Genomic DNA, 22,045 nt, shown 5'->3' on the forward strand with positions numbered 1-22,045 from the left:
TGGGACCTATTCCCTATATTCAATCCTTTGGTTCAGAATACCCCCCTTTTTTCTACCCATCTGTTCAAATCTGACTTGTCTTCAAGCCCCAGCTTGCACAGCGCCCTCTCCCTAGGCCTGGCTCTAGTTACTCTGGATTTCCCAGCCTTGCTGACTAAGCAACTGGGGCTGCACATAGGCCTCCATATTCAACTCAGTGATTAAGTCCATCTGTGTATTTTTCTTTGGAGCCAGATTCTAAGACCTGGATGCCAATGACAATGACTGTTCTCATTTGTTACTCATCACCATAACAGGGAGCTACAAAGCATTTTGCAATAGTAATGCTTTTAACTGCACCTCCCCCAGCCAAAAAAAAAGTTGGTCTGATGTGAAAAACATTTTATTTATCATTTCTTATACTTACAGATATGTCTGTATTACAATCATTGTGGCAATAAATATGGAAGTGCTCAACAGACCATCACCACGGTGGCCTATGGTCCCAGGCACAGGGACTAAGGGGTGCTACAGACCCCAGTGCTTCCCAAAGGCCTGTCACGAGGTCTTGCTAGAGTCCCACAAGGGAGTGGAATTTAGGATCTGAACTTGAAATGAGATTAGGGGAGTCAGCACAGCAAATACTAGAAACTCTAGTATTTAAAGCAACTCATACAGATTTTTACCAGATGATACTAAAGAGGCAAATCAAAGATGCTCAAGATCCCCCTTTAGTGAGAGGCAAAGGAAAGACTGGAGAAGCCAGTCACTCCCTCAGCCTGTGCCTTGTTTCTGTGGGCTGCACCTGTCATGTGCCTAACACAACACCCACTGGAGCCTCCCAGGCACCCACCACTCAACAGAGTTAAGTGGCGAGTGTAGGATAGCTATGCATCACATGCGACAGCACTGGTTTCCTGCAGTGACAGCTCGTGTCAGTGGAATGAGTAAGAATCTGAGGAAAGCTGGATCTTCAGGAGTCCTGCAGGATTAGCAAAGAAGTTGACAGCATTGATTCTTGGAGCATTTTTTCTGGCTTTGTTTCATCTCAGCCATGAGGGGTGAGTACCTGGACCATGCTGACGGGGAAGAGGGAAGGAGAAAAGCCACCATTTTCACCTTCCAGTGAGTCTCCCTTTCAACAGCCTGCCCTTGTGCCAGGTACAATGATCTCTGTGTTCTCTCATAAAACTCATTCATGTATACAGAGGGTTTTTTTTTTTGTTTTTTTTTTTTTTTTTTGGAAAGACAATCCAGCTGCTTTGGAGTGGTTTTTACTAGTTTTTGATTGGCAATTTTGGACCAAGGCCAAGAAATCACCTATTTCATGTTGCTTGGTCATGAGGGTTGTCTTTTCTGTCATTTGATAATGCGCAGGCATGTAATGGCAAGGTTGGGACATCACACCTGGCTCCAAGGCTGTCATAAGTCTCACATGCTCACGTGCACACACACGCAGACACACATCTGAGTCCCCGTGAGGTCACTTGTAAACTTTTCTAGCAAAACAGGCTCAAAGACATAGGACTTGCTGTCATTATGAAAAGTTATGGCAGTGACAAAAAGAATTTTTCAAGTCGGAGGGAGAAGTAGAATGAGGAAGATATTATAAAGAAACTTGTGCTTCAAGAGAGGACATTCTATGCTGTCAAAATGAGACTGTGAACCAGAAAGTTCCCTATGAACTACAAGCAGGAAACTAGCTATCAGGGGCTAGTGGTTGAGGCTCCTTCTCAGTCATGGAACTGACTATTACAGGGCTCCCACCTTTATGGGAGGAAAATGAGGAAAGAATTGTCTTCTTAGTCTTTGTGACTTGGGGAGGAAGAACAATGCAGAATCTTAGCAACATTCCATTAATATTGGTTCTTAAATACCAGGACCATTCTAGCCCCTGCACAGATAGCTTCCTGCTCTTGTAGCATGAAACTATATTTCAACTAAGCATGATTAGAAATCTTCAAAGTCAGAGGAAGAGACAGTCCCTGATTCCAAGTTGGCAGTAAGGGAGTCACAGAAGTGGGAGAAAGATATCTGGGCAAAAGAGACAAATTTCTACAATCATTTTGCTTCTGCCTATTTTCTGAAGGTTCAAAAGCAGATCATCTCAGAACTTATATCTACTCTAGGAGACAAGAAGCAACTCATTTTCAAGGAACACTTATTAATAAAACTTGTAGAGTATACAACACAACTGCCTCACTGATGGGAGTGTAGGTTGAACTTAACATTCAGTCCTCCTCACATGGTGGCCGGGAGGTGACTTGTGATTCCAGTGCTGACTTCACAGAAACTCTCCCAGACCATGTCTGTCTTCCCATTACTTCTCCCCCTCTTTTTTCTCTCTTCTTTCTGTTACCCTTTCATCCCCACCAAGAAATGGAACTTGAGACTGCCGTATAAAGGTCCAATCAGTGTCTCTGACCCAAGGAACAGGATATGAAAATTCCCCCACTACATCACACAGTATATCTCTTGTTTTCATTTCTTTCTGACATCCTGATCCTTCCTGTCTCAATTCTTCCGTTAGGTCAGACTGAAGGTTTATCTGAGCAGAAGGAAATCCAAAGGAGGAAGGAAAGAAACTGAGTTTCAAAAGCAATGCCTAAACAGAGAGTGTACATTCTAGCCTGGAAGCTGGGAGAATAAGCCGAATTTCCAGGACACTTGAGAGCATACCAAGTGAGACCCCGGAAGGAAGTGTTTTCCAACTAGTAATAGGTCACTAGCAGGTGGCTTGTTTTGTGACCCAGAATCCAGACAGCACAGCCGTCTCACACAGAACAGTCAGTTCCAAGTTCCCACCTTCTGGTCTAGAGCTCATCCCATCAATGGATCACAATGGGGGTGATAGTGGCACCAGGCAGTGACAAGCCCAATTGGAGGCCCCGAAAAGGTCTGGGGTGTTTGTAGGTTGAGCTCCAAAGAACACCTTGTGGTGTTTTAAAGTGCTCACAGAGCCAAAGTATGTGGTGTCCAAAACAAGTTCCTTCCTTGGACATCTGGGAGTGCCAGGGACTTCAGGCATGGGCCTCCGTCTCCTTCTTAATGGCTGGTTTATAAATGACTCCCTTGTTGTCACCTTTTTTGCTACTGGAACAATAAGAACAAACAAGTATTGTTAAAAAATCGGGGGAGGGAGAAAGAGAACAATCTGACTCATATATGCAATGAGGGAATTTTAGAAATCAGATTTTACTATTTGGGATCTTTCCCAATTCTGTTCGCCTTAGGAGAGAATTGCCCCCAAATAAAGCATTAACCAAAATGGAACCTCTTCATTTTCCAACTGGTCTTTAAATATCAGACCTGCAATTTGAAGGAAGTCCCATTATTCCTTCATAATTCCTGGAAACCATTTTATCTTTCATACCAGGAAGAATAAATTATGTTTTAGGAAAAGACAAACTATGGACCAAGAGTACTTATACTAATGTGAGACATGAGGTTTTCCTTCATTTTTTTCTTTTTGGATTTATAGAAGGAAAACCAGATGGAAAAGTCTTAGTAAGAATAGCTGCTTATGTTTAGACAAAACCCAACTCAAACCTGTTGTCCAAGGTCACACAGCTAATCAGCAATGGCAGCAAGATTGGTGTACACCCCCCAAATCTGAGCACAGTGACCCTTGAACAATCAGTGTCTGCTGCAAAGGAGGCTGGGGCAAGGATGTGTGGGACCAGCCCTGCTAGGCTGTGTTGGTTCAAATGACAGGGGCTCTTCCTTCTGCAAGTCTGTCTTCCCAGATGGACCAATCATAAAGGACATATGAATCCAAACCAGCTCACCTCTTCTTCCTTCTGAAAAGCCAAATGGACACTGCCAGGACAATACAGATGCCAAGAATGCCAGCCAAGGCCACTGAAAGGATGATGCCTAGTGAAGAGGCAGTGGACAACAAGTTACATCCCTCCCTCCCCTTTATCTCATCCCACAGTAGATGAGTGTAATCATGTCCCAGCTGCATAATCATTCTCAGAAAGACAAAACTTCCCCATCTCTGGCCTCAGATTTTGGTCTGTGGCTCAGTGGGACTGGCTGGAGTACTTAAAGGGAGCCATTTGCAATGTAGTGGTTTCCAGCAGGGTTTCTCAAACCTGCACAAGAATCATCTGGAAAGCTTGTTCAAAATGTAGATTTAAAAAACAAAAAACAAAAACAAACAAAAGCCCCCAACTCTCAGAGACCCAGATCTAATTTATTTGGTGTGGGGCCTAGGAATCTGCATTTTACAAGCACCTCCAGCTGATTCTGATGCACATGGTACATGAACCACACTTTGAGAAACCCTGGACCACAGAATAAGAACTCACTCCATCTTTGCTTCCTGGAGTTGAGGCCCATTGGAATGTCTATCACTCAGTTTTATCCCCAAGTTCCTTTGGGGTCCCAAACAATCAAGCCCATTGCCAAGGTCACATGGACAGTCATCTGACCTCCACATTGGGCTTACATTTGTTTTCAGGCAATGCCCTCCCACCATTCCCTCCCATGAAGGTCGTAAGTAGATCCTTTGTACACATGCTGTAGAATGATTAGGTTTTTCATTAGAAGAACATGATTGGCAGTTCATTTTTGAATTAGAGAGTGATGTGAAGGTGAGACTCAGTGAGGAGGGGTCCAGAGCCAGAGCAACAGCACAGAGAAGCAGAGCTGGAAATATCACAGGCCCAGATCACACTGAGAATCACAGGGGTCACCCAGCTGCAGCATGCACGGCCGGTCAGCCACATACCCACACTTAGTCCTGGGTCGACAGGATTTCCAATTAAAAGGGGGAGGAAAAGATTAGAAATTAGAGTCCAACTCTGCTGGGTCTGATAGGTGTTGACAAAAACTCAACTTTTGTTTGGTTGGTGAGGCAGGGCTTCTGCAACCCTTCTAGGGGTGGTCACCCTTGGCTCAGGTGACTGCCTGAGGGAGCAGAGGGAATGCCTACCTAGAGATTCACACTGTGATTCTTCCTTCCCATGCTCCTTTACCACAACAGTTTCTTTGCTAGAGAAAAACTAGTTTTTAATACAGTGTGGCCAAAGAGGGAAAAGAAGGAAGGCTGAGAATCAGCCTCAGTGGCAGGCTGTTGTCTACTATGGTACCTGCTCTTTTTCCTCAGGAATCTGCCACCAGCCTTCTCCCCCACCCCACCCATTCTGTTATCATGATTTGGTTCTGGTTTTGTTCGGTACAACTAGACAAACTCCTCTACCATACCTGCCTCCCTTCTCTTCTACACACAACCAGGGGACTATGATCTAGTAAGTCACTACTGGGGACAGAAGGGGTGGGTTAGGTAGGAATCCTCAGTGAGTCTGAATTAGTGCCCAGACATCTAAGGTAAAATCCCACAGTTGGCCTACTGGGGACCTCCCAGGGGGGTCTCATGTAAATCCACCTTCTTGAGTGAGAAGAGGAACCCAGTTATGACATCTTCTCTGGCCACCCCCAGCCTGATGCTTCCAAGTTCTTAACAACTCTTCCCCTTTCTCCCAATCAAGTTCTCCATCTAAAGAGTCTCTGTTTACATAAACCCTCTTCTCTGGTGGTGGTCTGATCTCAACAGATAATTGTGTGTATCTGTTTGGCGGAGGAGTGTTGGTTCTAACTCACACTGGAAGCAGATGGTAGCCACCCAGCCTGACACACAGAAGAGCCTGTTCCCATGAAGTTCACCATGGCCACTGAAACCTCAGGACAGTCCTGTCCAATGTGAGATGCTAACAGAGGACCAGGAATATGCTTCTGGGGCATTTGACACCCTGGGGAACCACACTTGAGGCTGCAGGTAAAGGTTTTGCTCCTTCCTTCTCCTGTCCTCTGGCCAGAGTCTAGCTGATCCCCTAAGGTCCAGCAGCCTATGCCCCTTCCCTACTATCCTGCTATCTCACATGGAGCCTGTAAAGCCTCCCTAATGTGAGGCTGGCCCCTGTGTGTCCTTGATCTGGCTTTCCCAGTGGCCCTGGACTGCTATTAGGGTAAGCAGAGCAGGCATGCAGGGAGCTATTCCCAAGGACAGAGTGTCCTGTTCTCCCTGCTCCTAGGCTACCATGACCAGCTCATGGCCACCCAAGTGGCAGAGAGAAGGGCTCCATGGGCAGATTCCCTACCTAGGCCTCTTCCTGTAACCTGAACACGAGAAACAGTCTGTGGCTTGGGAGGTGCTTGGGACAGGAGCCTCCATGATGTAGGTGTTTATACATCACAGGCTCTGTCCCCTGCCTGGCCCATGGCCACTGCACAGTGCAACTTGGTATTTGGGTATGTTGGGGTTTTTTTTGGCGGGGAGGTAGTACTTGCTTGTTTGTTTAAAAGTAACCAGAGACCTTGATCCTTGGGGTCTTAAGGAAAAAAAGAAAAACTGGCCGTGGTTTTTTTTACAAGCCCTTCAATGAAATTCACTTTTTTCCTTGTTTCTAAAGCTCCAGAATTTTGTGGTGCCCACCCAGCTCTCGCCACATAAAGACTATTACTAGTGAGCCTGACCACTTGGCCAGTCTGTCCAAACTGAACTGTTTCTAAAGTCGTCTCTTTCCCAGTCACCTCAAACATCCTGAGAGCCACACAGGCCTTCAAACAGCTGAGCAGTCCCAATCCATGCCTAGAGGAGGTGCCTTCATCCTGTGGTCTTAGTTTGCTGAACAAGGTCAATGGAGAGCAAGGCCCCTGGATGGGACTTTTCTCCAGAGCACATGACCCCAGTTGGTAGCTTCTTTGGGGACAGAGTCTGGCTTTCTCTCCATTCATTGTGCAGTGCTTTTGATTGAATTAGGCTCTAGAAACACCAGCATAATTTGATCAGGTGCTCTAATCTGAGCTCTTTGTTCCTGGATGACCACTTGTCAGGGACTAAATTGCCTCTCCTTAAAAACAATGCAATGAGAATAAACAGCCATGAAGACAAGGAAAGCCCCAGAGATTGGGACAGGTGCCTTTTCAAAGGCAGCCAAAAGAAAGCAGCTCAATCAAGCAAAGAACCAAACTGTTAAGGAAAAGGATTGCCCCTGAAGGTATGACCTAAGAGTTCCACCTCCTCATGAAGCCTCGGGCAAGATTTGTCTGGACTGTGGCCCTTGCCCATTGAGGCAGCACCAACCATCAAGGAAGTGGGACTCTGTGGACTTGGGTCCAGGTGGAGGTAGAGCCAAAGCATTTACTGACTAGAGAGGGAAAATTCATGGGACTTCCAGAGCACAGGGAGAACTGTCAGGGCAATTAGAGAACTGGAGCCAAGAGAGAGAAGCCAAAGCCTATTTATAGCAAAGACTCAGGTGTAGCCCAGTCTCTGGGATGCTGTAGAGAACAGGCAAAGTCAGAGACAGTTTTGTTCAAATAAACAAAGAAGTGATATGTTTTAAATGGGGACTAAAACAGGCAGTTCCCCTGAAGAACAATGAGACAGATGGGAGAAATAGAGACAGCTGATTCACAGAGGTGGCCTGAGAGAGCCACTGGATAAGAACTCAATGGCAGGGCTCCTGAGTTGGCGGTAGGAGGAGACTGCTGTGCGAAGGTGGAGAGCTACCTGCTGGCCAACTCACGTGAATGAGTGAAGGTGAGCCAAGATAGGGCAGTGCGACACACAAAAGGAAATCACATGGATACAGAACTGGATCATCGTACACCTCATCCAGGAAGGTGCAGACACCTGGAGAGGATCAGGGGCTGCTCGCCACCAGGGCCTCACTACCTGTTCTGGCTGGCTCGGCAGCTTCGTCTTCCACTGGCATCTGGCTGGCCCGAGGATGCTGGTTAACTGCTTTTGAGGTCTTCTGAAGCCTCAAGTATAAACACAGATAAGTCCAGCTCCAGGAACAAACACCTTGTTTACACGTCTTGGGGTTCCTGGAACAACACTGTTGTATTTTCTAGCTCTATTTGCAATGCTATTTGATCGGGGAATACACTTGTTTTCCTTTCAAAGTATTACTGTGAAGGATGCACTGATTATATAGGTGGCATGCTGCGTAGTAATAACACACAGATGGGTGGTTAGCAATCTCTAGTCCTGTATAAGAGGACAGGAGAGTTTAGGTTTACCAAGGGTTCGATCATTTAAATACATGAAATCCAGTTTAGGATGGTAAAACCACTACAATTGTGCTCTATTATAAACCATAGAGTCAAGTGGCTTTAATGCTAGTGTTCTTTTCAGATAATTCTTGGTAAGAAAAGCAAGGAAGATGTCCTCAATAACCACAGAGCATTGCTACCATCAGGACAAATGGGAATTATCCTTATTAACATGTGTAACCCAGCAAAGAAATAATTTCTACAAAGAAATCTGCCAAAAAGACACCACCAGATTATACAGGAGAATTTGTTTTACACAACTGTGGAAGGGACTGAGGGCTCTGCCCTCCCAATTGCAGGAATTCAGGCCCAGAACAGAAAGCTGCATTGCTCTCACAGGCCTAAATCCCAGAGCAGCAGGGGTGGATACAAGGCCAGCCCTTGGCCCTGTGACTATCTTTAGTGGCCCATGCAGTCTTTGCTGAAGAAATGATGGGTTTTGTCCCATCAAGTCAGAGCAGCAGAAAGCATGACAGGATCACTGGGTAGCTTCCTCCCAGGCCTTCAACATGTGACATAAGTTCTGATCGTTAGTTTCTCTCAAATCTGTGGGTTGATTTTAACACTGGTGGAAAATTGAAAACAAAGCAAAATGAGCCTTAATAAAACTAAAATCTGACAACTGGCCAGGCTTATGTGTAAATCACTGAGGAGGAAAGGGGAAAGACAGGCCAGTTATATCCTTTCAGCAAGCTTATAATGAGCACCAGGCCCAGTGCCAAGAATAAAAAATGAGTAAGACATCAATCATCACTCTCTTATGGAGCTTGCAATGTGTGTATAATATGTATTCTTTCTTCTCTCTCTCTCTCTCTCTCTCTCTCTCTCTCTCTCTCTCTCTCTCTCTCTCTTTCTTGTTTTTACTGAATGGTAACAAATAATTACTCTGTTATGTGCCAGGTGTCATAAGAGAGAGGAATGATGTTGAGGGTGCACTGAAGGAGACTATAAGTCACCTCCTGCAGAATGGGGAGAACTTCTGGGAACTTGTTCTTATGAAGCAGGGAGAGAATTGCTCCAGATAAGAGGAATAGGGTGTGCACTTGAGAGCCCCTGCCCTGTTAAGGGAGGCCCTACAGTTTGGTGGAGCTGAGGCTGAAAGGGCAGGATAGGTTCCATTGGGGAGCCATTGTGGGAAAGTCAGCTAGAATCCTCACCAAGTGGGGATCCAAACTTCTGCCTGATCCTTATCCAGCGTTGTCCCTGAAAACGGTCTGCTCTGTGCCAAAAGCTTGTTGTTAGAAGCAAAATGACATGCACAGTGGGGTTTTCTGTCCCCCTTTGTACACAACCAGAGCTGTGCTCAGGAAGCGTTTGGCATGTTGAAGGGACTGGGCCCTCATTTTGCTCAGATTGCTCCCAACCAAGCAGCACCTCCAATCCAGGTCTAAGAATTTGATGATAGGAACTCCTCTGGTTACTATTTGGATGCTTTGGAAGAGTTGATGGTACTCTTCCATTTAATAAGTTTTATTAATAAATATAAACTTAAAGAAGCCCAAGGTCAACAACAACACACATAATTTTAGTCTCAAAAGATTAGATAATTAGCCATCTTAGCTGTGTAAGATTTCTCTCTCCTTTTAAGGTTTTCTAAAACTATGCAGTTCCTTGGGGTCAAGCAGAGTCTAATCGTGCTGCTCTACAGACCAGCGCTCCATGCGGCCTCCCCCTTCTCTGTCTAGCGCTCTAGTCCTGATGCACCTCAGCTGGCTCTGGCTCTGAAGCAGGTGACATGCAAAGCTCAGAGCAGGCCCCCTAACGATATGATTATAGAAACCCTTTGGCCTTTTTTTTCCTCCAGTTTCCCTTGCACTGACATGTTAGGAAAGGCATTTAAGTTTGACAACCTCTTACCATCTAAACCCAGAGTTGGTGTCACTGGCTGGGATGAGGTCAGTCTGAAGGAACCAAAGCGGGGCCAAAGCCCTAAGCCCTGGCCCCTAGGATGGGCACCCGCCTCTGCCATCTTTCCCCTGCCTTCACTTAGGCAGCTGACTTCCATGTAACCTGAAATGGTCCCCAAATGATTCCCTTCTCCAGGAACCCTCCTCGAGGACAAGATCAAATCTTCCTTAGAAGAGGCACATTCTAAGAGCTGAAAAAGTGCCTGGCTTGACTTTCATCTTCCCAACTAGAGTAAGCCTTTAACCAGGCACAGTGGCATACACTTGTAGTCGCAAGGACTGGGAGTCTGAGATGGGAGGATTGCAAGTTCAAGACCAGCCTCAGTAACTTATCAAGACCCTATCTCAAAACAAAAAAATAAAAAGGGCTGGGGATGTAGCTCAGTGGTAGAACATTCTTGGGTTCAAACTCCAGTACCACAAAAAATTAAAAGTTAAAAAAAGTAAGAATTTTAACCAAGGCAATCAGAAATAACCTACAAGAGAGAAAATCTTACACAAAAGAGAGGGAGAAGAGGTATGATAAGGAGATTATGGATTCCTGATAAAGGGGGTTGTATACTTCTCTTAAAGAGACTAGTTCTCTCCTCATTCTACTTCTCTTGGCCTTACTCAATTATAAAAAAAAAAAAAAGGATATACAGCTGAGTGTGGGGCACACACCTGTCATCCCAGCAACTTGGGAGGCTGAGGCAGGAGGATCACAAGTTCAAAGCCAACTTTAGTAATTTAGTGAAGCTCTAAGCAACTTAGTGAGACTCTGTCTCAAGATTTTTAAAAAAATGATGAAGGGCTGGGGATATGGTTCAGTGGTTAAGCTCCCCTGGGTTCACTCCCTGGGATGTGGTTCAGTGGTTAATCACCCCTAGGTAATAAAAGAGAGAGAGAGAGAGAGAGAAAAGATATACACTCAAATTCTAAAGGAAGATAGTAGACAAGGCTTTTCTTGGGTTTGCTTGTTCTTCCTTAGTTACTTCAATGTTATTGTTGCAAGGAGGGGGTAACCATCACTAAACTGAAAATTTCATGCTATAATATAATAAAGAACGGGGTATGTGATATAAAACTCTAGAATCCTATGACAAGTAGAAAAAATCAGTTTGGGCCAAGGAGCCTGGAGCAGTGGTTTATAGTTGGATCATTTTACCCCACTTCCCCTGGAGAACTTGGCAATGTCTAGAGAGACATTTTTTTGGCTATCACAGATGGGGAAGATGTGCAGGGTGCCATGACATACACCTGTAATTCCAGTGCCTTGTGAGTCTGAGGCAGGAGGATTGCAAGTTCAAGGCTAGTCTTAGCAACTCAGAAAGGCTCCTAAGCAAGATTCTGTCTCAAATAAAAAATAAAGATTGGGCATGCGGCTCAGTGGTAAAGCATCCCTGAATTCAATCCACAGTACCAAAAAAATAACAACATAAAATGGGGAGATGCTACTGGCATCTAGTGGATAGAGACCAGGGATGCTGCTAATGCCACAGTACACAGGACACCCCCACAGTAAGAATTATCTCACCTAAAATGTCAATAGTGCCAAGGTTGAAAAACCCTAGGCTAAGGTATGGCTAGACTAGATGGACAGCAGGTCCTGCACTCCTTTCCTGAGCACAATCTAGGAAAACAGCAGGGTCAAGTTAAATAATTCAATCACAAGTATCTCCATTTGTTAAACCCCAGATTTCCCTCCCCCACCTTCTATCCTGCCCAGTTCCCTGCACCTTCTCTCCTAGGGTTTTCCTCTACACTACTTTTCTCCTGGAAGAATTTTCTGACCCCATAACTCTTGTTAACTTCCAGAGAAGACCCGATAAAGCAGACTCTTCATTATAAACATGCCTCAGTGGTTTAAAAGTCTGCAAATAAGTCCAAATTGCTCAAGGTTCGTTTTGACAAACAGACTCACACTATAAACCTGAAAGAGCAAATATCAGACTGAGACTTGCTCCAAGTTGCATGAGAGGCCCTCGAGAATGCATGCATCCCTGGGCAGATGAAGTTTGGGTCTTCACTCCTTGGGGACTGCCTCTTTATTCTTCCTTGGGAAGCAGCCCTGTTTGCTATCAGTGCTTTGGGAAGTAAGAGGGAGAGGAGAACTCAGGCCAAGTTTCTATAATCAGCCTCCAGATGAACAGATTTGCCTTGGACTGCCATGGATTCTCATTCCAAGGAGAAGGCTGAGCCCAGGATTGGTTATGGAAGCAATATTTCTGGTCAAGCCATGCAAGAGGGTCAGTGGCAAAGCTGTATTGGAGCTTTGATCTTGATGTCCTAAGCTAGGAGTTGGTTTGCAAGCTTCTGCTTAGAGCCCTGTCAAACTACCCCAACTAGACTTAGAGAACTACAGAAGCGCTCTGCTACAGACCTGCCTGCCCTGCCCAGTCTACAAGCAGCTGCTTAGACCTGAGCCAGTCTAAGAAGATGGCTAATTATTCCCAATGCCACAGTCCATTGTTACAAGTGGGGGTTACTTTTAGATGTCATAATCAAATTCCTGCACGGTTTCTTCCGATCCTCTGTAATTGCCCTCAAACTCTGTCCCTGCAACATAAAGTTAGGATTGGTAGTTGTTAGTGTCCATTTTTAGAATCATAACATATTAGAACTGAAAAGATCACTTCATCTTATGTGACTGAGGAAACCAAGGCTGAAAAAAGAGATATGATTTGTCTACATCATACATGGGGCAGAAAACAAGATGAGGCTTTGGACCAAGCCCCCCCTGACTATAGGGAAAGTATTTATTACCTCATTCCCAGCGATGTGTATAGACTATTTTAGAAAACATAACTGAGAGTAGAATTCTTGAGTCAATGTCAGCAAAATCCCCTATCTCCAGTAGAATTTTATGTTTTTTTTTTTAATTTATTTAAGAGTTGGAGTACTTTTAAACCTTAAATACTATATATTCCACTTAGAAGAATGAGAAAAGAGAATGCTGAATCCAGAATATATTACAAAGGAAAGCATCCTGGAAATTGGGGTCATTTCCTAGAAAAAGAAGTTGATAGTTATCATATTATAGGTTCTCAATTTTTAGCCAGGGGCCATTGTTCACAGATTCAGTTTGCAGACTGAGAAACCAAGGAAAAGATGAAAGTTGAGTTAACTAGTAGTATCTGAAGAGCAGAACACAGAATGAAAATCTTTGGGCAGTTCTTAATTACGAAACTAATAGAGGACATCATTCTGACTATATGAGTGGGTAATTCAGAAGAGAATCTTTCTAAAGCTTTCTGACAAGGGCCTTGAACACAATCTTCATCTACACAACTATGTTGAGGAGGCAATAGTTCTCACATCATAAGAAAGGAACAAAAAAAAAAAGTGCACAGGAGAGATGAGGGGCATGAATTCTCTGGCAAGTGAGTTAATGGGGTCACCTTTAAATATGAATAGTCAGTCCATGAGTGACATAAAAGATGAAGTGGAATGTCCACAGACCTTCAAAGATTTCCACACTGGGAGAAGCTCAAGAATCAAGAGTGAGAAAATGAACTCCTTAGGGACTGCCTCTTTATTCCTCCTTGGGAAGCAGCCCTGTTTGCTTAAATACTATATATTCCATTTAGAAGAATGGGAAAAGAGAATGCTTTATCCAGAATAGATTACTGCTCCTTTATCACCTTCCCTAACCCCCAGCTTCCAGCAGTGTTGAAGGATGCTCTGAGCTGACCTGGAAGTTACAGATTTAGAAGAAAGAGTGAGCCCCATTTGCCTTAGGAATAAACCACACTATTAAGCTTCGTTCAGTTTGGAACATGTATACCTGTGCTTCTGCAAGCTCCGAGGAGATTAGAAAAACAGGCTGAGTGGGGAGGATGCTTTGATGCCCAGTGGGCCCTGCTACACTAGGCCTTGAGCTGCTCGTGGTCGTGGAAATGGTTATGCTCACAATATTACAAAAGAGTGCTGTTGGACATTGGTAGTGCTGGAATCACCTGGCTAGGCTTAGGGCAGGATGGATGCAGCCCTTGATGCCAAGAAGGCCTAGGAAGAGAAGTTATAAGTCTCATCTGTAAAAAGGGTCCTATTGTAAGTCTTAAGAGCAGGGATCATTCTTCAGAAAAGAGATGTCTCCAAGAACCTCTCTTTCCCCACTGTGGGAGACCTCCAGACTTAGCAAGGAACCTGATTGATGCGTCTGGAGATCCTGGCCTAGGTCAGTAACTAGTAACCCGCAACACCTCAAGGAGCTATTACCCCAGTTTCTGTGGCAGCCAGGGTGCTCTTAGCCAATCCCCTAAGGGCATCAGTGCCAGAGACAAACTTGGTGTGAAACAGAGCTCTATCACCAGACACACACTGCTTCCTTCACCTTGTCGAAAGGAGATGTATACCAGTCTCTCATCGAACTTCTGGACCCGACGGAAGTTGTTGATCATTTCTCTGGGTGAAGGGTCATCCACTTGTGTGAAATACAAAGCCGTCTCCAAAGCCAGCAGCTGAAGGGAAGAGCAGAAACGCACCCATGGGCAGAGTGATATTCCCTGGTCTGGCCTCCCTGAAGAGAGCCCCTGGGAGAAGCCTCTGGAACCAGCTCATGGGGTGCTTAATAGGAGGCATTAGAAAGCAGTGGGGAAGCCAGAGAACGGTTTCTTCCTGCTTCCACAGGAGTCTCGTTAACTGGATATTGGTCAGTGCTGGCGTTTTCCAGCTGCAGAGACTCCAGGGAAGGGCCATGCTGCTGGGCCCTGGTTACACCCAGAATCTGTCCCCACAGAGGGAAAGCTGGAGAGACAGAGGGCTCCTTAGCTTCTCACGGAGGTTCCCTTCCCCTCAAACTGAAACCCAACTCTTTTTTTTTTTTTAATTCAGGGGTGCTTAACCACTGAGCCACATCTCCAGCTCTTTTGAGTTTTGTTTTGAGACAGGGTCTCATTAAGTTATTTGGGGCCTCACTAAGTTGCTGAGGCTGGCTTTGAACTTGTAATCCTCCTGCCTCAGCCTCCTGAGTCGCTGAAATTACAGGTGTGTGCCAAAACCCCAGCTCTTAAAGCAAAGGGGCCTGGAGCTTGTTCCAGTAGTCACAGAAGAATAAAAGGAGAGAGCTAAGAGGTTCCTAGGTCATCTGACAACTGGCTTCCTGACATTTTCACATACCCACAGAGATTATATAATCAATTTCCAAGGTAGTTTTTGGGTTAGTATGCTGCTGCTTCCCCACAATTTCACCTCCTGATTCACCACCCTCGCTCCCATCCGCCTACCTGCTGCCAATTTATCTAGGTTCTCAGCTCAGAAGCTGGTAGTGAAGATTAGGAGCAACATGAGGGCTGTACGGGCCCACGAAGCTGAGGTGGGGGTGAGCAGGTGTGTAGCTCCAGCTCCTGGGGGAGCCAATTTTCTTTTTCATGCTTTTAAGTTGTGGCAGAGAGGGATGAGCTATAACTTTAAACCCAGAAGACCTGACTTTGGAGCTCAGCTTTGTCATTAACCAGTGGATGATCCAGCAAGCTTCTAACCTTCATTTCTATCACTATAACATGAGAGGCTTAGAGACGGTTGCTAAGGACTTTGTACTCCACTTTGCAGTAGACGGAGCTTCTTGAGAGCAGCAACCCTCACTCATTACTGCAATCGCACACCCCATTTGTGAAATGATTTAACTTGATGCCATCTCTATCTTGCCTTCTAAAAGAACCAGGCTCCTCCCTGACCTGGGAAGTGAATACCACCCAGCTGCTAAGGAATATATTAACAAATGCAGCCTTTCAGCTCTTTTTTTTAAAGAACTGTGGAGGCAAGCATTCATTTTCCTAGCTTGACTTCGTAGCACCTCTCTGAAGCTCAGCCTATAATTTCTGCAGTGTTTTCAGGCACCAGTGATATTTGGAGAGGTTTTGAATAGCTGCCAGTGAAACCCTTAAACAAGGAAATAGAGTCATTGATTGTGATATGGTTTGTGGTGGGGACCAAGGTACCATGGGGACTCTGGCTCAGACAGTTACCTGCTCCTGGGAAATTTGCACAGGATTTCGGAAAACCGTCCAGAGCACAGTGGGGTGGCAAGGAGGTGTGGTCAGGGACCCTTCATAGCGGTAGTACTCAGCAGGCCTCTCGGGAAGTAGTTCTTCAATGTTGAAACCTGGGATGAGCACTTGTTGGCCTGGAGAGACATGTTGGAGAGACCATGTCAGCCTCACTCCCCACAGCAGAGGTGTAACTAAGCAGAGTGACTACACCTAGAAATGTGAACTCACCCCTTTCTGGGTCATCCAACCCAAAAGCCTTGTCATACACTTTTAAACAACCTGCAGCCCTTACCCTGGTGAACACAGAAGGGACCCTCCCTTTCCATTGTTTTTCTTAAACAGTGTGACTATATCCTTCTCAAGCAGAAAGGGGATAAGAATCCAAGGGCCCCTTACCTTTGTACCTTACATGTTGAAGGTGACTGAAGATCTTGTCATATGATGGATTGAAGGAGCCTATCTGCAACAGAGATCATGCAGGTTTTGCTAGGACAGAATACTACAGGCTAAGTCTGGATTGACAATTGCTATCAGAAGGGCTGAGCTGATGGTATGTAGCCACCTGCCCTCTGGTCATCTCTTGAGAATCCATCCTACTAGGATAGTTAGGATGCTTCAGAGGCTGTTGGGAGTTAGTGTAATGGTCCTGCCATGTCATATCAAAGGATTTCCTATTTACAACTGAAGGTATCAGGTTTGAGTGTCCCATGGCATGGGGTACAGAGTGTCTGTACATGGTATCCGATTATCTGTACATGAGCCTGGAGGCCACAAAGAGCATGTCCATCTAACCCAGAACTTAAGGGAGTTCTGGGTTCACAAAAACCAAGTCAGAGAAGTAAGCACTTTGGGAACTGAGGTAATACTGCCTCATTAGGGAATACACAAGCTAATCAGAAGACGATCCCAATTTCTGAGTAAAGAATTCACTCTGGGGTCCATATATAGATAGCATGGAGTTTGGATACCGGAGGACAAATCAGGGGCTCAGCATCTGACAGGGCAGCATAGTGACCCCCTTCCCCACAGATTCTCCCTTGCTGAGCAAATTACATGCCTCATGCAACAAGGCTGGAGACTGGGCCTTATTTTTCCAATATCACAAAAGACATGTCCATTTCCCCTCTCCAACCACAGAAAGGGCTGCCTCTAGGCCAAGAAAGAACTCAAAGGGACTATTCATGCTCTGGAGGTAACATGGGGGAGCATAAGGGATCAACTTATTACCTCAGGTTTGCACAGAACAAAACGTCAAATCTCAAACTTGTCCTCACTACAAATTTCATAAAAGCCTTTTAAACATTTCTTACCTCGATGAGGACAGCTAGGACAGCGAGGCCTTCTGACTTGTCACTGGCAGAGCTGACGTTGGGGTACAGGTCTGAGTTATAATGGACAATGTGCAGCTGCAGTGGGAGAGAAGCTGCCTGTCGGGATGAGTGGATCTCACAGGAAGCTTTCCCTTCTACTGGAGACTAGAAGTCAACTGGGAGGATTGATACCTGTCCTTCCCCTCCCCCAACCAACCCTCCCCTCTTGGTATCCCCACTTTTCCCTTTTCCCTCAGTCCTCTCCAAACTTCAATTCCCACTAGGGAAGACTATTTCTTACTCACTCATTGGACCCCTGGTATCTGAGAAGGCACCAGGAAAGTACCAGATGTGCAATAGACATAAATGAATAAATGAATGGGTTTTTATATTGGCCATAAAGAAACTTGAGCACTTGAATCTCTTCCCCTTCTGATTTTTCCTACTTATTCTGGAGCCTATGGCTTGCCTAGCCTCAGCCCTGGCCTCTCTGCACTTATGTAGAAGCAATGAAATGGAGCAGGAAAACTCCAGCTGTAATTTAATCATAATTAATTCAGCACAGGACATGCAGATTTATCCGATGGTGGATAAAATCATAGCATGGCATTTATAAAGGTTTTTATCAGCCACATTTTAAGAGGCCACGAAGCAAAGTTACTCCATATACATAGACATCTATCTTCACAAAGTAAAATTCTAAACTCATTTTTTTTTCCAGAGCAGAAATTACTTTTCATTATTAAGGTAAACAAAAGGTAAGTTTTTGAGAAGTCATGGGTTTAAAAAGTCTAAGTCTAAGCTGGGGATGTAGCTAAGTAGTATAGTGCTTGCCTAGGCATGTGTAAGGCCCTAGGCATTGTTAAAATTAACCCAATTACTATGTATAATTATGATGCTCTAATAAAAAAAAAATTAATTAAAAAAAAGACCACTGCTGTGACAAATTCTGACAATGTTTAGGTTGACTTTTAATCCTTAAGGTGTGGTCACCTGGGCTTCAAAAAACTGTTACTAGTAGATAGTCCTTGAGACTATGACACATTTAGATTTTAATCTCTTTTTCTTTTCATTCATCTCATTTTCCATTGTATGTGTTTAGAAACAGAATTCAAGTACATTTTATTGAATACAGCTTAAAGTCCCCCATTTGGAATATTTTTTTTGTCTTTATTGCTGTTTTGATTTTTTGGTTTTGTTTGTTTGTTTGTTGTGGTGCTAGGGATTGAACTCGGGGCCTTACACGGACAAGGTAAGCACTCTTCCACTGAGCCACATCCACAGCCTCCATTTGGAACTTTTTAAGTGGTCCTTTCTCATTTTAAAAAACTGTATCAATTCTTCTTTGAGTTCCCTGTTTAGGATTTCTTGGGGGTTCCCTGCTTCACCATCTTTCCCATAGCCATGTTGGCCTGGCATGGCCTTGAGAAACACAGTGGAATTCTATGTGGCTAAATCCCCAACATCCTGGGTCTTTCTTTAAAAAAAAAAAAAAAAAATATATATATATATATATATATATATATATATATGTGTGTGTGTGTGTGTGTGTGTGTGTGTGTGTGTGTTATAGTTGGGCACAACATGTTTATTTTACTTATTTATTTTTATGTGGTGCTGAGGATGGAACCCAAGGCCTCACACATGCTAGGCAAATGCTCTACCACTGAGCCACAACCCCAGCCCTGGGTCTTTATATCTTTTACAAATTACCTTTGAGCTTGGACTCTGAGCACTTTTCTAAATGTGTTCAGATTAAATCAGAAGGAAGCGAACACTAATCCAGGCCCAATGGACTTTCCTGCTGAGGGGTTTGAGAATCTTCTATAAGTCTCCATCTAGAAGAACCACTACTTTCAAAGATTCTCCTAGAGAGTCAGCCATTTAAGATCACCCTGATGTCTTTTCTCTAGTATTGGCATCTATGGCTCATCTTCATCGGGCTCTTGGTCTGATGGTATGGCTTAATAGCAAAAAATACAAGAACAAGAAATATTTCTAAATGCACAAACCCTCACAACCCTGCACCCTAACTCCTTCTTTATTCCCCATGGGGGAAGTAGAAGCCTCAGCGTTGCAATTAGCCTGGAAGAAACTGCAGTTCTTGAGCTTCAGGGAAGGGCCTGTGCTGAAATATGTGAACCTCCAGTAGTGCCATCTGATCAACCAGAATCACATCCCCTCCATGATTGTAATCAGACTTATAATTAGCCCGAGACATTAAGCAGTTCAGCAGAGAAGGGTCTTGCCGTTATTTACCAAGAGCTCCGCTGGCTGATCAGGAGCATTGATCTCCTTGAATTTAATTCTCTGTAAACACTTGGAGCCCCAGTCCCAGCTTAGTGCTACAGGAGCTCTGAAATGGAGCAGCTCAGTGCCCCTCCCTTTCTCACCCCATTGCACACTTATGATACAGGAAAACTGCTATTTCTCATTTTCCTTTGACATTTTGGCTTAGCACCTCAGGGTGACATAACAAAATGCTGATATCCCCCAAATGAGCCTCTGTGAGTCTCTGATTGCTATTATGTCCTATATTACAGTGTCAATCACCCCTTGATTTGTAGTCAAGCAGAAGAGTGGCCCTGGACCTGTCCCCATGTTCTCAAGCCATGTCCAGAGAGAGAAAGAATGAAATAGGGAGGACATTTCAAAACAGCCTGACATGTGGAGAAGACTGTGAAGTTTGGAGGAGGAATGCACCAGTATGATTTAGCAGCAGGATGCATCAGCCAGGCAAGCTGATGAGCTCTTCGTCTGCACAGAAAGGAGGAAGGCATTTAGAAAAGGAGTATGTCCCTCTGTGCCATCTTGGAAGCCCGGCCTTCTCAGCAAGATCACTAAGGAAAAGAGAGACAAACTCAGCTTGTTCACAGGAGGAGGACCAGGATACCAACAGAATAACTATAGCATGGCTGGAGCAGTTGTACCTTCCAGTGCTGCTCACAGGCGCTGACTGCCGCCCATCCCCTGACTTACCTACACACTGACCAGCCCGCCCACCACCAGGCAGCCTCTTCCATACTGGTCATTCACTCACCTCAGCAGCAAAGGGCTTCCCACTGATGGTGTGCTCAGAGCCACGGGGGTCATTGCGGTTCCCCCAGTGCAGGTGCAGCTGGGCGGCACTGTATCGGTGGGAATGGAGGCCCTGGATGTGCATGTCTGAGCGCAGGATCAGTCTCACTGGGGAGAGGAGGGGCAGCCTTCAGAGCCCTACCCAGCACTAGAGAGCAGTCAGATAGGTGACCCCGCCCCAGGTCTGGATGGAGTGGGTGGCTGCAGCAAGGTGTAGACTAGAGAGATGCAGCCTGCAGGTCAGAAAACTGGCCTCCTCCCCAAGAATACCCCATTCCCTAAAGCAACTCCAGCACCTTCAGGGTTCCTCTTGGAAAGTGATTCTGGAAACACTAACTCTAGATCAGTAATGGATGTTTCTGTATATATCAACACCTGGCTATGAAGATAGAACGTTTAGTGAAGCACCTTCCAGGCTTTAGATTTATATAACATTGTAACAATAATTTCTATTTGTGAAGCATTTATTATATGCCAGACCTTGACACACCTAATCTCTAGTCTTCTCAGTACTCATCAATATGTCTATTTTCCAGATGAAAACTCATGGAGGTTTAAGTCTTACCCAGAATCTGATGGCTCATAAATAGTCAAGCCAGGGTTCAAATTCAGGTGTGTCTGATTCTAAAGCCTGGATGCCCACCCCTACAATAGAACTGTATGGTCCCTTGAGCAGTTCATAATGGCCCCAAATTCACTCCTGCTACACATCCAGTGGACCCAGAAGGTCAGGCCTGTCCCCTCCCCCATCCTGAGAGAAGTGCTTCTTTTGTCAGAATCACCTGAATCCAGCATCCCCTGGAGAGAGTGGGCCAGGCAGACCCCAAAGGCTCCCCTACCAGGTCCCATCTCCTGGATGTCTCTGTGGAGTCCCTCCATGCCAGGTGGAAAAGGGCAGGCCAAGGAGCCAAGGGAAGCTCAGACCTATCCCTTCAGGTCTCCAAGGTCTCTCACTCACCTGAGTGGCCATCATTGGTCAGGTTCAACTGCTCATTGGCAGACACATTGTAACCTTGGAACTCTAGAGGCACAAGGCTGGCATCATACTGGAGGATGTCACCATGCAGGTCGATTGGGGACTGCAGCAGGCCCCCACATAATGGGTACTTCTTGGACCAGCTCTTCTCCCCATTAGGACCTGTAAGGAGAGATTCAACCCCAAGATTTAGTTTTCCACAAAGCGTTTTTCTTCTTCTTCTTACCCCATGTTCAATACAATTACTCCAGGCTCTTTTCTTGATCCCCAAAGCTAAGCTGTTTAAAACCCAAAGATCTCAGCCTACAGAATCAGATACAGCAAACATCTCAAGACCACCTGCCATTAAAGTGAAATGGGGAATGAGGCTGGAGATGTTGCTTCGTGATAAAGTGCTTGCTTAGCATGTACAAGGCCCTGGGTTTGATCCCCAGTACCATGTTTAAAAAAAAAAAAAAAAAGTGACGTGAGGAATGAAGAACTAGAACAGTCCATGTCAGAGTCTCGGGCTTCCCCAACTCAGTTTTATTTTGCACATAGTTCCTATGTTGACACAATACACATTCTCTCCACGTGAAGACTGTTGGCTTTTGGGAATTTACCATCTGCTTATTGAGAATTTATTATGAGCCAGGAACTGCTCTGGGTCTTGGAGCCATCAGGTTGAACGTCAGAGCAGCCCTGCTCATCCAAGCTGGCATTGTAATGGGGAAAAACTTAGTGAAGCTGCTGAGCTGTGCCAGGTTTGGGAAAAAA

At 45.1% G+C, this 22,045-nt stretch overlaps 1 protein-coding gene across 1 annotated transcript in view; it reads right to left on the minus strand.

Annotated features, from left to right (window-relative positions):
- Nucleotides 1-2,823: 2,823 nt before the first annotated feature.
- The window catches only part of Ca12 (carbonic anhydrase 12), a 45,598-nt gene continuing 26,376 nt past the window's right edge, over nt 2,824-22,045 (minus strand). Inside the window, exons 3-10 of the mRNA XM_076848619.1 lie at nt 21,272-21,451; nt 20,276-20,421; nt 17,236-17,331; nt 16,322-16,385; nt 15,902-16,059; nt 14,246-14,395; nt 3,768-3,889; nt 2,824-3,069 (exon numbers count right to left, since the gene is read on the minus strand). Coding sequence (XP_076704734.1) covers nt 3,000-3,069; nt 3,768-3,889; nt 14,246-14,395; nt 15,902-16,059; nt 16,322-16,385; nt 17,236-17,331; nt 20,276-20,421; nt 21,272-21,451 — 986 coding nt within the window. The 3' untranslated portion in view covers nt 2,824-2,999. The remainder of the gene's footprint in view (nt 3,070-3,767; nt 3,890-14,245; nt 14,396-15,901; nt 16,060-16,321; nt 16,386-17,235; nt 17,332-20,275; nt 20,422-21,271; nt 21,452-22,045) is intronic.

Source organism: Callospermophilus lateralis, chromosome 3 (assembly GCF_048772815.1).
Source record: "Callospermophilus lateralis isolate mCalLat2 chromosome 3, mCalLat2.hap1, whole genome shotgun sequence".
NCBI classification, from domain to species: domain Eukaryota; kingdom Metazoa; phylum Chordata; class Mammalia; order Rodentia; family Sciuridae; genus Callospermophilus; species Callospermophilus lateralis.